Source organism: Podarcis vaucheri, assembly GCF_965113315.1.
Source record: "Podarcis vaucheri genome assembly, chromosome: 12".
Taxonomy (NCBI): domain Eukaryota; kingdom Metazoa; phylum Chordata; class Lepidosauria; order Squamata; family Lacertidae; genus Podarcis; species Podarcis vaucheri.
In genome coordinates, this window is record NC_138750.1 from 45,656,282 (window position 1) to 45,671,215 (window position 14,934).

Genomic DNA, 14,934 nt, shown 5'->3' on the forward strand with positions numbered 1-14,934 from the left:
GCAGAAATCTACAGAGACATGCCGAAACAACTTTTGGACTTAAGAACCACATATAAAGATTTAACAGGATTGCTGAGAAACAACACAATTCCTTACAGGTGGGAATTCCCTCAAGGACTATCTTTTAACTTCAAAGGGAAGAAAATAAAAATCAGAACAGCAGAGGACCAAGAAAAGTTTTTGAACGACCACGGGGAGAATTTGCGGAAAGGAGTGGCAGGAGTTTGGCCACCACCTTCACCGGAATCAACACCTGGGCCACCCCCGGGTCTGGACGAAAAGGAAGTTGCATCCCTTTTAGGACTTACAAATTAGTTCAGCATGTCTCTGCAGCTACTTAGTTGGAACATTCATGGTTTAAATTCCCTGGAGAAAAGAAAAAGGATCTTTCATATATTGAAAAAAGAACAACTGGACATTATTTGCCTGCAAGAAACACATGTGACTAGGCTCCACAGGAAAGTGCTAATTAACAAAAGATTAGGCCAAGAATTTATTTCATCAGATAAAGTTAAGAAAAGAGGTGTAGTGATCTACGCAAAGGAGAACCTGTCACCTAAATTTCTATTTAAAGATGAACAAGGAAGAATCATAGCGATTGAAATACAATCACAAGGAGAAAAATTTTTGATAGTAGGAATCTACGCACCAAATGAGGGGAAATCGGAATTTTACAAGAAGCTGCATGAGACAATGCTGGACTATCTAGACTATACTAACATCATTATGATGGGAGACATGAATGGGGTGGTTTCCACCTACATGGACAAGTCACAAAACCAGAATCTAACTAAAGATGGCAGACTACCTAAAACTTTTTTTGAACTAACTGACAGTATGAATTTGATTGACATCTGGAGGACAAAGAACCCCCTAGGTAAAGAAGGAACATTCTTCTCAGAGGCCCATCTATCTTGGACAAGAATCGACCAAATATGGACATCTAGAGGGCTGGCACCTAAGACTAAAAAGACTGAAATCTGCCCAAAAACCTGCTCCGACCATAATGCTCTGAAAATGGAACTGAGACTTACTCCAGCTGGCTCCTTCAGATGGAAAATGAATGACACTCTGTTAAGAGATCAGGAGATTGTGAAGAAGGCCCAAAAAACCCTGAAAGATTACTTTGAAATAAACCTGAACACCTCGGTGGAAAAGAGAACAATCTGGGACGCAAGCAAAGCAGTTATGAGAGGGTTTCTGATACAACAGAATACGATTAAGAAAAAACTCTGGAATGGGAAAAAAGACAAGATATTGGAGAAGATAAGGGACGGAGAGAAAAAATTAAGATCCAAACCAAAATCAAAAGTTCTAAGAGAAATCAAATTTCATCAGGCACAATATGCGAAATTGATAAACCAAGAAGTTGAATGGAAAATTAAACAAATGAAACAAAGATCATTCGAATCAGCAAATAAATGTGGAAAGCTGCTAGCATGGCAGTTGAAAAAGAGACAAAAAATGAACTTTGTCACCAATCTGGAGATTGAAGGAGAAAACATTCAGAAACCAGAAGAAATTAGAAAATGTTTCCAGAGATATTTCAAAAAACTATTTACGCAAGGGCCCCAGGAGGAGGCTGAGATAGACCAATTTCTAAAAGCTAATGGATTATAAAAACTATCTCAAGAGAAGAGGACAATCCTGAATTACAGAATAACACAACAGGAAATTGAGGGTGCCATTCAGAACATGAAACTAGGCAAATCTCCAGGCCCAGATGGACTTACCTCTAAGTACTATAAGATATTTAAAGATTTCTTGATTCAACCATTAATGGAGGTATGCAACCAGATCATGGAGGGGGGAGAGGGGCACCAGAATCGTGGAAAGAAGCTTTCATAACATTGATACCTAAACTGGAATCTGAAAAAACTCAACTCAGGAACTACTGTCCCATCTCACTCCTTAATGTGGATTACAAAATTTTTGCTGATATTTTGGCAAGTAGGTTTAAAAAAGTGTTAAATGAAGTAATTCATAAGGACCAGGCAGGCTTTCTCCCAGGCAGACACTTGTTTGATAACACCAGGAATATTATTGACATTTTGGAACTATTGCAGACCAATATCAATACGAAAGCAGTTTTAATCTTTATAGATGCAGAGAAGGCCTTTGACAACATTTCTTGGAAATTCATGAAGAAGAATTTGGAGGGGATGGGAGTGGGACGGGCGTTTCAAAATAGTATAGAAGCAATCTACTCAGAGCAAAAGGCCAAATTGATAGTGAACAATGTTGTGACAGAAGAGTTTAAAATTGAAAAAGGGACACGACAGGGGTGCCCTCTATCCCCCCTGTTATTCATTTCAGTCCTGGAGGTGCTTTTGAATTTGATTAGAGAGGACCGGTTGGTGCAAGGAATACAGGTCGGAGTAAAACAATATAAACTGAAAGCCTTTGCAGATGATTTGGTTTTAACATTACAGGAGCCAGAATCTAGTACAAAAAGAGCTTTAGAATTAATTTATGATTTTGGTCAGGTGGCGGGATTTAAGTTGAATAAGCAAAAAACCAAGGTTTTGGGAAAGAATCTGACACCTTCAGAAATGGATGGGTTTCAGAAGGAGACAGAGTTAAATGTGGTTAAAAAAGTGAAATACCTAGGGGTTAACTTGTCTTCTAGAAATTTGAACCTATTTAAAGATAATTATGAAAAATGCTGGTCAGATATCAAAAAGGACTTAGAAATTTGGTCAAGATTAAAACTTTCCTTGTTGGGACGAATTGCAGCTGTAAAGATGAATGTATTGCCAAGGATGCTATTTTTGTTTCTGGCCCTACAGATCGTGGACAGAGTGGAATGTTTTGGAAAGTGGCAGAAGGATATTTCAAGGTTTGTTTGGCAGGGCAAAAAGCCCCGAATAAAATTCAAAATACTAACTGATGCAAAAGAAAGAGGGGGGTTTGCCCTGCCAGACTTAAGATAATATTACGAAGCTGCGTCTTTCTGCTGGATGAAAGATTGGTTTTTATTAGAAAACGCTGATGTCCTAGATCTGGAAGGGTTTGATAATGCTTTTGGGTGGCATGCATATTTGTGGTACGACAAGGTAAAAGTCCATAGAATGTTTAAAAACCATATTGTCAGAAAGGCCTTATTTATTGTCTGGACCAAATATAAGGACTTGTTAGAAAATAAGACCCCGAGGTGGCTATCACCAACAGAGGCTAAGGCCCGAAAAAGACTTAATATGGAGGTTGGTTGGCCAAAATATTGTGAGATAATAGAAAAAATTGGAGACAATTGGAGGCTGCAGAGCCTTGATAAATTAAAAAACAAGGTGCAAGACTGGTTACATTACGCTCAAATTCAAGAGGTTTTCAAAATGGACAAAAAAATAGGTTTCCAGGTGGAGAAATCGAAGTTGGAGACAGAATTACTTGAACCAAAGACTAAGGTTCTTTCAAGAATGTATAACTTGTTGCTGAAATGGAACACTCAGGATGAGACGGTTAAATCAGCCATGATAAAATGGGCACAGGATATTGGGTATAACATTATGTTTGAGGACTGGGAAAGGTTATGGACCACCGATATGAAATTTACGGCATGTAATGCCTTGAAAGAAAATATTATGAAAATGATATATAGGTGGTACATGACCCCAGTCAAACTTGCAAAGATATATCACCTGTCTGATAATAAATGTTGGAAATGTAAGGAGGCTGAAGGGACATTCTTTCACCTCTGGTGGACTTGCCCGAAAGTGAAGGCCTTCTGGGAAATGATCTACAATGAGTTAAAGAAAGTGTTTAGGTATACCTTTCCCAAGAAACCAGAGGCCTTCCTTTTGGGTATTGTTGGCCAGAAAGTGTCAAAGAAGGATAGAATTTTCTTTTTGTATGCAACTACAGCAGGAAGAATTCTTATTGCCAAATACTGGAAGACACAAGATTTACCCACGCTGGAAGAGTGGCAGATGCAATTGATGGATTACATGGAATTGGCTGAAATGACTGGCAGAATCCGAGACTTGGGAGAAGAAACAATGGAGGAGGACTGGAAAAAATTTAAGGACTACTTAAAAAAACATTATAAGCTATATGAATGCTGAGAATTTGCATGGTTTGGAAAGTCTAGCTTCAGCAATAAAATTGGATGATTTGGGAAATTAAGCTATAATTATGAAAAGACCAAAGTTTGAAGTTAATTCTATGTTTATGTTAGGACAAAAGTAATTTGATAATAAGTACTTTAAACTTAAAGGATAATAATTTGAAAGTACAAAAAACGCATGAAACAAGGTAACAATTTGTTGATATCTTTATTGTAAACAACGCAGGGTGGGGAGATGTGGGGAAGTCCAATTAGTTATGAAAAAATGTTCTGGAAAGATGAATTCTTTTTTATCTTTTTTCTGTTCTTTCTTTGTTCTGTTGAATCTCTTATTTTTCTGACTATATACTTGTATCTGTAAAAAAAAGCAATAAAAATTATTTTTTTTTAAAAAAAGAAAATCCCTGCTCTCGGTACTTGTGCATCTCTTTGCTTGGTTGATTACCTGTGCTTGCAGAGAGCTGTGTACTATCAGCTGTTAACTGAATCATAGAATCACAGAATTGTAGAGTTGGAAGGTGCACCAAGGGTCATCTAGTCCAAACCTCTGCAATACAGGAATCTCAGTTTGATCATACATGATAGATAGCCATCTAGAGTCCACCACTTATTGCGGGAATCTGTTCCACTGTCAAACAGCTCTTACTGTCAGAAAGTTCTTCCTGATGTTTAGTCAGAAGCCTTTTTCTTGTGACTTGAATCCATTGGTTTGGGTCCTAGCCTCTGGAGCAGGAGAAAACAAACTTGCTCCATCCTCCATTTGACAGTCCTTTAGCTATTTGAAGATGGCTATCAATTTTTCAAAATATTTCCCCATGATCCAACTGTTTGTCGGTGTGGACAGAGAATCCTGAGGAGTGCTTTGAAGCTCCCCCCCATCAGCTGACAGGGCTTCAAAGCACTGCATTGGGCTCCCTGGAAGCACTGGCAATCAGCTCCTTGATGATTCTTGCAGGGAGCCCTGCACAGTGCTTTGAAGCCCAGACAATCAAATGATGGGGGCTTCAAAGCACCTTGCGGGGTGCCTGATGATACTGTGATGTCAGATGATTGAAAGGTGGGCAGTCCTGCCTATCTATCATACTTGGGCTGGGGGATTGGTTCTGGCTGATGGATCTAGTTCCCACCACTGTTGTAAAGTGTTAGCAAATGATGTTAGATCCCAAGAAGTATAAAACTATTTTTCATGTTCCAAACTAACTTATGACACAATATTATTCAGCAACTATTCCACCTGCCTGAAACATAAACATTTGTACAATATACCACTGTCTTTATCATCAGGTAAAACAATGACTTTTGGCACCAGGCATCTAGTATAATACAAGTAGGGGGTATGACTAGTGAGAGATGATAAAAATCATTTGGCACTTTCTGCAGCTTGTAGAGACAATGGAAGGTGTGTATGCAAATGAAGAAATGAAAGAAGAAGAGGCAGCGGCGGCGGCAGGGGAACCTACAGTACCTGTATGTTTATTGAATAATTTCACATATTCTTTGAATAGGTTTCATGTATGCTAGTTGTGTATACTGTATTGATATACTGTCTTACAATAGTATATAAGTATAATAGTTCTTACAAATAGTTGCTGAAGGATGGATAACTGTTGACTTCCAATTATGCCGTGGTACTTTTTTGTCCTAAACCAAGGATGGGAAATGAAATATCTGGGAGCAAGATGTGTCCCTCCAAGCCTCTCTTCAGCCTTCACTATTCTTCCCAGGTCATGCCCCCTTCCTTGGTCACACCCCTCACTGGTCCTCTGTATCATCCTCTTTGGGGGTTGGCTGGAATTTGTCCTTGAACTGTGACAATTCATCTTGCTTATTAGGATGGTGGATAGAAACCTATGACTGCAGGTACAAACTTCTGAGTTCTGTGTGAGTGTAGCTTAATGAACAAAAGCAAGTCAAATTTGTTTGCATCTAGCCCCACCCACTTTAGTCACTTGTTCTGCATACCACTGGCTTGTGAACTCCACTCCCATTCTAAACGATGCAATGGTGTTAAATATTTGAACAGCACTTTGTTCAAAAAGTAGATGTTACACAATTTCCCACAATATTTCTCCCCAAATACTAGATTCAGGAAAAGGCAACCAAAATGTTCACGATGCTGGAACATTTCCCCTATGAGTAAAGATTACAAAATTTAGGGGCTTTCTAAGGAAAAAAGACATGCAAAAGTTTATATGATATTGATCCCTCTCTAGTGCTAGTATCTGATGCTAAAATCCAGTGTCATCTGATGAAGCTTAATATTAGAAGATTCAGGACAGAGAAAAAGAAGTACTGTATTTCTTTTTAATTCAGTACGTGATGGGCATGATGGCCAGACCTGCTGCCAGCACCCACCTCTTACCCTTAATGTTGCAGGTCTGGCCATCATGGCCATCACTTAATGGATTCTGTAGCTTGATTATCAAATTTGGGAAGAAATACTGTAAGGTTGCAGTGGTGGCAGAGAATAACTATTTATGCTGCCCTACAATAGGCTCAATAATGCATTTTATTAGTTTTTCAGTGAATGCCACTTCATTTTCTTAACTTGCTTTGCTTGTTTATACCAGGGAGCTCAATTAGCTTTGCTTAGTATAAGGGACGTGGGTGGCGCTGTGGGTTAAACCAGAGAGCCTAGGACTTGCCGATCAGAAGGTCAGCAGTTCGAATCCCCGCGACAGGGTGAGCTCCCGTTGCTCGGACCCTGCTCCTGCCAACCTAGCAGTTCGAAAGTACGTCAAAGTGCAAGTAGATAAATAGGTACTGCTCCGGCGGGAAGGTAAACGGTGTTTCCGTGCACTGCTCTGGTTTGCCAGAAGCGGCTTAGTCATGCTGGCCACATAACCCGGAAGCTATATGCCAGCTCCCTCGGCCAATAAAGCGAGATGAGCGCCGACACCCCAGAGTCGGCCATGACTGGACCTAATGGTCAGGGGTCCCTTTACCTAGTAGGAGAATTTACATGAGAGTGAGTGTCTCCACAGCTAGAGTAATCTTTGAATTCCACAAAGTGACAAGGGAAATTTATGTTTTATCATGCAAATGGCAACAGGACCTGGGGAACAGGAGAATAACTTACTTCCTGGTTTGGGAGCTTGCATTTCACTGATACTTGCTGCTAAGTAGACCATAGGATTGAAATCTAATTCCCTCATTCTTTTCATTTTACATAAAATGCAAATACTGTATTTAATTTGAAGCAAAATAGCTGGTTCAATATGTTAAAAAATTAAGAACTGAAACAAAGCTAGTATGGGTTTTAGAAGTATTTTAACCAAATAAAGATTACATTTTAAAGAAATTAAAGTCAGAAAACGCTGTAGAAATGTTTTCCCCCTTCGCTAGAAGGAAGAACATGAAGATATGACTACTTTCCTGATATGTTGTTCACAACTCAGTAACCAGTTAGATTGTGCACTTCGTGAAGAAAAACAAGTATGTACTATGAAATATGAGCAATAAATATAAATTTATTTTGCTGTTGGATTTGCTTTCTCTCTGTACTTGGTAGGTTTTTGTCTTATTCTAACACAATATTAGACTGTTCTCTTACCAAGTGCATCTGGAACTCAGCACATTTCCCAATACTATGTGTGTAATTTGACTCTTCCCTGAGCAATATGAGAACAGGGCTATTGTGGTAAATAGAAAGAGAGTCTCTCTCTTAAGGTGAATTCACTGTTGATCCTAGTACATACCATTCACAAGCAGGAATTGGTTACATATGTATGATGAAATCCCTGGTTGATGCCATATCCAGTGCAGATGAGACAACACATAGCCATTAATCAACACACAGCCATTAATCAGCCCTTGAGAGTGAATGGTTACCACCAGCAAGAATATTCTGTTGTGAATAAGACAAATGCCCTCTTTTTCATTTAAGCATGACCCTTATGGCAAGGACAGAATAAGCTTATTAAAACAGAGTAGCCAGCTAATCTTGTGATAGGAACATTAGCTGATGTGACTGAGGATGATGCATTAAAATTCATCATCACTTGTTATTTTGTTGTTGTCAGCTCTGTTCCATCCCCTGGTCCCAGCAATTCTCAAAACCCAAGGTGGTCTCAGAGTGCCCCAGATGGGGAACTCACACAAAAGAGTTCAATTGCCCCCTTTCATTATAGTACTGCACTTAAGTTCTCATTTGATCTTGAAGTCATCACAGAATCAGTGGTGTACCTAGGGGTTGGCTAGATTGGGCACAGGCCATGAGATGTGTGTGCAAAATGGCGGCTCTCCACTCTGCCTCAAAGTGGCTAGGAGCCCACTGGCCCACTTTTGTGCTCCCTGGACCACTCCTCCACTGCTCTGTGTGGTCAACATTTCCTTGCCAAGGACACAACGGACAGGGAGGGAGGCACCGATACAGCTCCTTGTAAAGGGGGCAAGGGAGCCTAGGTACACCTCTACACAGAATGAAATGCATGTATGAAAAGGGTAGTTATTTACTGTGAAAACCTTGTGTTATATGTACAAAGATAATTTTTTGGTGTTAAATTGTAACAGAAACACCTAGTGATTTTAATTTTCTTTCTTAGATATTAGACTCATTGCTTCAGGTAAGAAATTCATTCATTCATTTATTAATATTTCTAAAACCTGTTGTATTTTTTGAATAAAATGTAATTTGTAAATGCCTTTTTTCCTTTCTTTTCTTCAAGTGGTTTGAAAAGGAGGTCCGTGAGATGGAAGAGGTAAACTAACATTTGGAAAGTTGGTTGATTAGTTTTGATAGGAAATATGTGGAATATATTGTTGCAGTATAAAGCATTGTTACAGTGAAAAGCATTTCTGTATATGCATTGCTGCTGCTTATTTATGACTAACTTTACAACATCCATTTCAGTGGAGTTTGCTCCCATGTAAGTTTAAATAGCTTTGCTAATTTAGTGATTGCTATTTAGGTTGCATGCATCTCTTGAGTGTGCTCAAGTAAAATATTAGCATTGTAAATATGTTTGCTTGTTATACATATGAAAAAAACAACACAGAAATGTTCAGCTTTTACATAAGCACTCCATGCAGTGCTGGGGCTTGGGATGCCTCTACCCTATCCCATTCCGGCAACCTTTGCTATGTGGTTTAATAGTCTGCTGTAACAGCAGCTGTGCATCAAGTCAAAGATAAGAACATGCAGAATAGAAGGGGAGCTGTTCAATAAGGTTTCACAGGGAGCAGAGCAAGATTTGTTTGTTGCTTTAGCCTGGGTTAGGCTTCCATTGAGAAGTTTTATAGTTGATCCACCTCTTCCTGACCTGTCATCAGGGCTTTGAGCTGGATCATTTGAGGAATGATGCATCCTCCTCATGAGTATGGCTTAGTGAATGTTGTCCTCATGAGGGCCAGGCAGACCTGAGCTTCTGGTTTTGATTTTCTTATAAAGAAGAGCCTCTGCTCCTGTAGTCCTGGGCTTGAACTTGATGGGTCTGAGCCCAGTCAGGGTGTAACAGTTGCTTTAACCCTGTAGCCACTTTGATTGGGGTATCTTCTAAGATGGTGGTCTCAGGAGAGTTATTGTTCTCAACTGATTCAGAGGTTTTCAACCTTTTTGAGTCCATGGCTCCCTTGACCAACTACGTTCTTTCTGCGGCATCCCTGTGAGGCTCAGGAGCCCAGTTATGTCACCCCTTGCCTGCAGAGCTGGCAACCTCTAATCCTTTTTTGAACCCCCTTTTGGAGTGTTCCCTTAGTCTCCTCTCCCCTCTCCTTGGGAGTCCTCTGGGCAGCTGCTGTTGCCACGCCCCCATGCCCCAAAGAGAGATGCCTCCTCACACTGCCCCACAGGGGCCTTGGACTTGTCTGTCCATTCCCAACAGCAAGGACTGGCAGCCTGGCTGGCTGGGCTCCCTCACCCGCTCGCTGGTCAGGGGGTGCTGGTTGCCTCAGCTCCTGGCAACCAGCATCCCCTGACCAGCCCCAGAGGCACCATTCGCCTGGCGAACTTGTAGTCAGGGCTGCTACAGTAAACAGCACACAAGCCTTTGGGAAGCAGAGACATGAGAGGGCATCAAAGGAGGGAGGGAAGGAAAGAGGGACAGAGGCTAGTGTTGCCAGCAGCACTACTGACTATCATTCAAGGCACTCCAGGGTTGAAAACCACTGCTCTAACTTTATCAGTACTGGGGTCAGTACCTCTGAGGACTTGCGTAGCTCAGGTCTGGTCCCCCAGTTAACAAATAACCTAAGTTAATAGGATAATATATCGTGCTAATATGTTGATATCTATATTTCAGATAGGCGAGGAAGAAATGATTCCAGATTGGCAAATTCCAGTAGCTGATAAAAACATATCAAATAACATTACTAAATTACGGAACCGCATCCAAAAGCTTGAAGATTTGAAAGGCCGTATTCAAGAACTGCCCAAGCTTATCCAGCTTTCTGCTCCTAAACAGTAAGAGTGCTGTGAAATAGTTAGGTTTAATAGCAATAAAATATAGATTTGTTATATGGATTATTGAAAAATATTTTATTAGACCTTTCCATTTCCTGAAGCACAATCAAGGTGTTTGCTTAACAATCATGAAAGACTAGAAACTATCACATTATCACCGTCTTTGTACCTCCTTAAAGGTCTAACTTAACAGTATGAGGGGCTGAAGAATTCTGAACCCCCCACCCCAAAGTATTTGTTGTTTGGTTGGCTGATTATATCTTGTTATGAGTCTGTTTCCAGAACACTAAAGATTAAGCATGAGCTGTTTCCTATGTAATATTATAGTGGATTTTATTAGTAAATATAAGAATGCATTTTTTTTAACCAAATGTAACCTAATTATATAAAATTAGAAATTTTATTTTTTTCAAAAACTGACTTTCAGATTATAAAATTAGATTTAATATTTATAATATTTCACATTTTGACAAATACTTCATATTTTGACAGTGAAAAGAAAAAAGCATTAAGCCCTGTGGCTCCTGCTCCAAAAGACCCAAAACGTATTATTGAAGGTAAGGATTGTGATTAAATATGGAGACAAAGGAAGCAAAATATATGTTTTGGGTGGAGTATGAGAAATAAGTCGTGGAGCATGCTGGACAGGTCATAAGGGGGCTGAAGGAAGCTAGGCTAACAAGGTAGGAAATTGGGGACATGGAAAATAATATATAATTTGCCTTTTGAAAAATGGAGTGTAATCTTGATTTATTTGAAACTCTCTGCTTTCTTTAAACAATTATTGTATTTATATTAATTTGTTTCCTTATTTTCATAATGATATTTGTAATTTCTTCATATGTTAGGGATGGAAGAATTTGTCAGTTTTGCTTCTCCTGGTTTTTCCACATTTCTTTAATAATTTGCATATTTGTATTTTAAAAATCTTTACAATTCCCCCCCATGATTTTTGTTTGATGTTCTCTTAATATAACACATTTTTAGCAGTTTTGAATAATGCACACATTTTCAAGCAATTTCTCATAACATAAAGCACATTGTATTTTATTTTCATTAATATACAGTATTGCATTTTCTGAAAGTGATAAGCACTGCACATGGTGTGTGTGGGGTTATACCACTGTCTTATGTGCAGAGAGAAGGCATGCAACAAGGTCTCAGTCAGTTGGCTACTCTTCCTTAGTCTGTTGGCTTTATATGCAAACTGAATTGAATTTATCCCCCATACCTAGTATATATATGTGTGTATGTATTCTTTGTATTAAAAACAAAATTAAGCAAAGAAAACCACTTTGCTAGACTTGGAACTACAATATTTGGTTGAGGCTTGGAGTCAATGAGATTTACTAGGAGTACGTTTTATAAATGGCTACTGTCATCTAGAGGAGCACTGTTAGTTGTCCCTCATGCTACAGCGGCCCAGCTGGCCTTCACTAGATATCAGGCATTTAGTGCTGTCAGGCCCATGCTCTGGAAAACACTTTGGTAGGCACCCATGGTTTTGACTTGAAAGCTTTTTATGCTGACAGACCTTTGCACCTGTTTAAACTGATTAGCCATTCGCTTTAATGATTATTTGTATTGCCTTTAATGCTGTTTTGTTGATGTACACCACCCTGAAACTATGATTTGGCGGTATACCAATCTTACAGCACCAATCCCATTTGAAACAAAACTGCAAAAACTGCATGTCGGCTGAGAAAATCAGAGACATTTCTTCCTTTTCTCCTCTTTGGTAGCAAGAAAGAAAAGCTCCCAGAAAGGTCCTGATGACCCTTAGTTTCTCAATGTGCACTGGGGGTCATTATTTCTGGCACAGTCTCTGTATGCTGAAGGGTTACAAAATGGAGTCCTTCCTGCTTCCTGTCGCTGGAGCACTGCTGTTGCTGTCCTGGTTGGATAAATGATGTTTAAGGAGAAGGATGTATGTGTTGCAGGTTAGGGAGTTGTAGAGCTGGGTGGGCGCAAGGGAGGGGGTGAGTGCAAGGGAGTGGGGCCGGGCAACTTCTGAACCTGGAAAATAGGTGGTTATTTATTAGTTTTTTTTAAACAAACAAACAAATAAATAAATAAATATTGACTTATTTCTAAGTCAGTTTTTCATGAGCTGATGAGAAGTAGCTTGAAATTTAAAAAGGAACATTATAACTACCCATTTCTTTTTTATTTTGTTCCCAAATCATAGCCTATTTGGTAACACTGTTTCAGAGAAAGGTCAGTTGGCACCATCATTTCATTGATTTGTTTTAGGGTTTAAACTTAGCCAGCATGGATAAGAAGAAAAAGCTTTCTATTTTACAAGTTTATTTATTTATTTCACATTTGCTAATGAATTACTGTATATACATTTGAAGAACTGCTACAATAGTTTAAACTGAGTAATAAAATGTTTTGTTTCAGAACTTGCTATGAAACATGCAACTGAGGATGTAATGAATATGGTACAAGTTTTCCAAGATGATACAGGCCAACGTAAGTTCTTTAGAATTTGAAATGGCAGTGGCTGAAATCTCAGGGCATGATCTGGTCAACATTAACCACTTTAATATCCCAGTGGAGGAGTGGAGAATCAGAACCATTGGGGGTGGGAAATTAGAACCAGGAAAAGCCAGTCTGGGGCTGGAAGAAATGGTGGGAAGAACCAGAATGAAAAGTATATGAAGCGACCCCTTTTCTTTCATGTTTTGTGGCACCCCTTTTGTGAGTCTCCCTCTTTCTGTTACTTCCTTTCTCTACTCCTTTTTGCTACCTGCTTCTAGATGCCACCACTTCCTCTGCCCAGGGGTGCCAACTTGAATAAAATATTGGGGAAGGGGGCAAGTCCTGCTCTGCATGATCAATCACATGATGCAGGACACCATTTGAATGGCAATGCCCATTAACTGGGGGGGGGGTCCTCTCAAATATTTTACAGGGGGGCTGAAGACCCCTCAGCCCCTAGGAGTTGGCTCCTATACCTCTGCTGCTGGTGAAGACTGCCATTTCATGCACCCTGCAGAGATCCACTGGCCCTACTCATCCCTACATTTGCATGGTCAATATGTTTATACTCACATGACAATGAGCCTGCATGTTCTGCCCTGAGTAGATGTTTGATTCATCTATAAGAGATGCCTGTGATCCTCCAGTTAGCAATAATAGTTGAGTGAAGGCTAGGATAGATCCTTGGTGGAGAGATGCAGTGATGGTGGAAGCTTGACTCTGTTTCCACCAGACCTATTTGTGAGTAATTGAACAGGAGTGGCTGATTTTATAAGCCCCCATTTTCAATTACTAAAATATCACCAGAGTAGGATGTGAAGAATCCTTGCCTGTATGGGTCATGGCACTGGAAGACCTAAAGTTTCTGTTGAATTCTACATTTATATGTGTATGTTTAGATTGCATTAAATAATAGAACAAATCTATGTCCTGCGTAATAAATATTTAAATTGTATTATTAACTGGTGCTGGTCACTTTGGATACCCATTTCTGGGGCAAACTAAAGGCTATAAACTTAACTAACTAAAATTTTGTTGTTGTTGTTCAGAAACAATGGAATCAATGAATAATCGCATGCTAGAAATAATGAAAGTGTTTGAAAGACAGACAAACAAGTTACACAGGTACATAATCTATTTGATATGTTACATAGAAAAACCTTACAGTATTAATGCATTACAGGAGTACAGGCAAAAACCAGGTTCCCAGAACTTTGAGCTTTTAGCCAAGATGTGCCACAAATTCCAGGTGCATATGCCACTTGTAATCCATGCCCAGGTTGGACAATAATATTATAGCTTGTAGAAACTTATATTTCCAGTTAATTATATTTTGGCACTTTTGTAAGGAAATCATCTTCAGTTCCCAGAGAACTATGGCTATCTGTGGATTGTTAAATAAACCTTAATGTAAACACTGCATATAATGAAATCTCACACTGTGCTAAATTTAGAGGGTGCTTATGTCCCTTATCTATATGGGGTTGTGACATATATGATATGAGCAGGGTCTTTCCTGCCAGATGTTACTGAAGTTTTATAAAGTACAAACTAAGAAACATATATTTCATACTTTTCAGAGTTTCAAATGAACAGGATGTGCTGGAAGGTGTGAGTATAATATATAAAAAACTGTATGAGTGTTCACAGCAGTCACTGGATGCAAAACACTATAATATAGAAAATAATAGAGCAAGTATTTGTATTTTTAAGGTGATAAATGAGATGAATTTTAAATACCTAAAAAGAAAACAGGAGAATTGCACCAAATTTCAGATAAGTATCTTGAATTCACTGAATTTTAATATCTGACAAAATTTTGGAAATATATCCAGAAATATTGAAGTTAGCAGATGGAAAAGAGAAGTAGAAATGAATGTCATCAGCATGCTGATGATGCCTCACCCCAAACCCCAGGATTACTTAGAGCAGCGCCTAATGGGGGATGAAACATTCCCTATCAGAAGACCTCCACCAGAGTAAGCTG

General features: G+C 39.2%; 1 protein-coding gene across 4 annotated transcripts in view; it reads left to right on the forward strand.

Annotated features, from left to right (window-relative positions):
* Positions 1–14,934, forward strand: part of CCDC7 (coiled-coil domain containing 7) — a 165,565-nt gene that overhangs the window by 10,937 nt on the left and 139,694 nt on the right. For 3 of the 4 annotated variants that reach the window (XM_082193696.1, XM_082193698.1, XM_082193697.1), the window contains exons 4-12: positions 5,444–5,530; positions 7,409–7,498; positions 8,608–8,628; positions 8,731–8,763; positions 10,303–10,463; positions 10,956–11,020; positions 12,867–12,938; positions 13,997–14,072; positions 14,528–14,558. In XM_082193696.1, coding sequence (XP_082049822.1) covers positions 5,444–5,530; positions 7,409–7,498; positions 8,608–8,628; positions 8,731–8,763; positions 10,303–10,463; positions 10,956–11,020; positions 12,867–12,938; positions 13,997–14,072; positions 14,528–14,558 — 636 coding nt within the window. The remainder of the gene's footprint in view (positions 1–5,443; positions 5,531–7,408; positions 7,499–8,607; positions 8,629–8,730; positions 8,764–10,302; positions 10,464–10,955; positions 11,021–12,866; positions 12,939–13,996; positions 14,073–14,527; positions 14,559–14,934) is intronic. The other variant, XM_082193699.1, reaches the window with a different exon arrangement.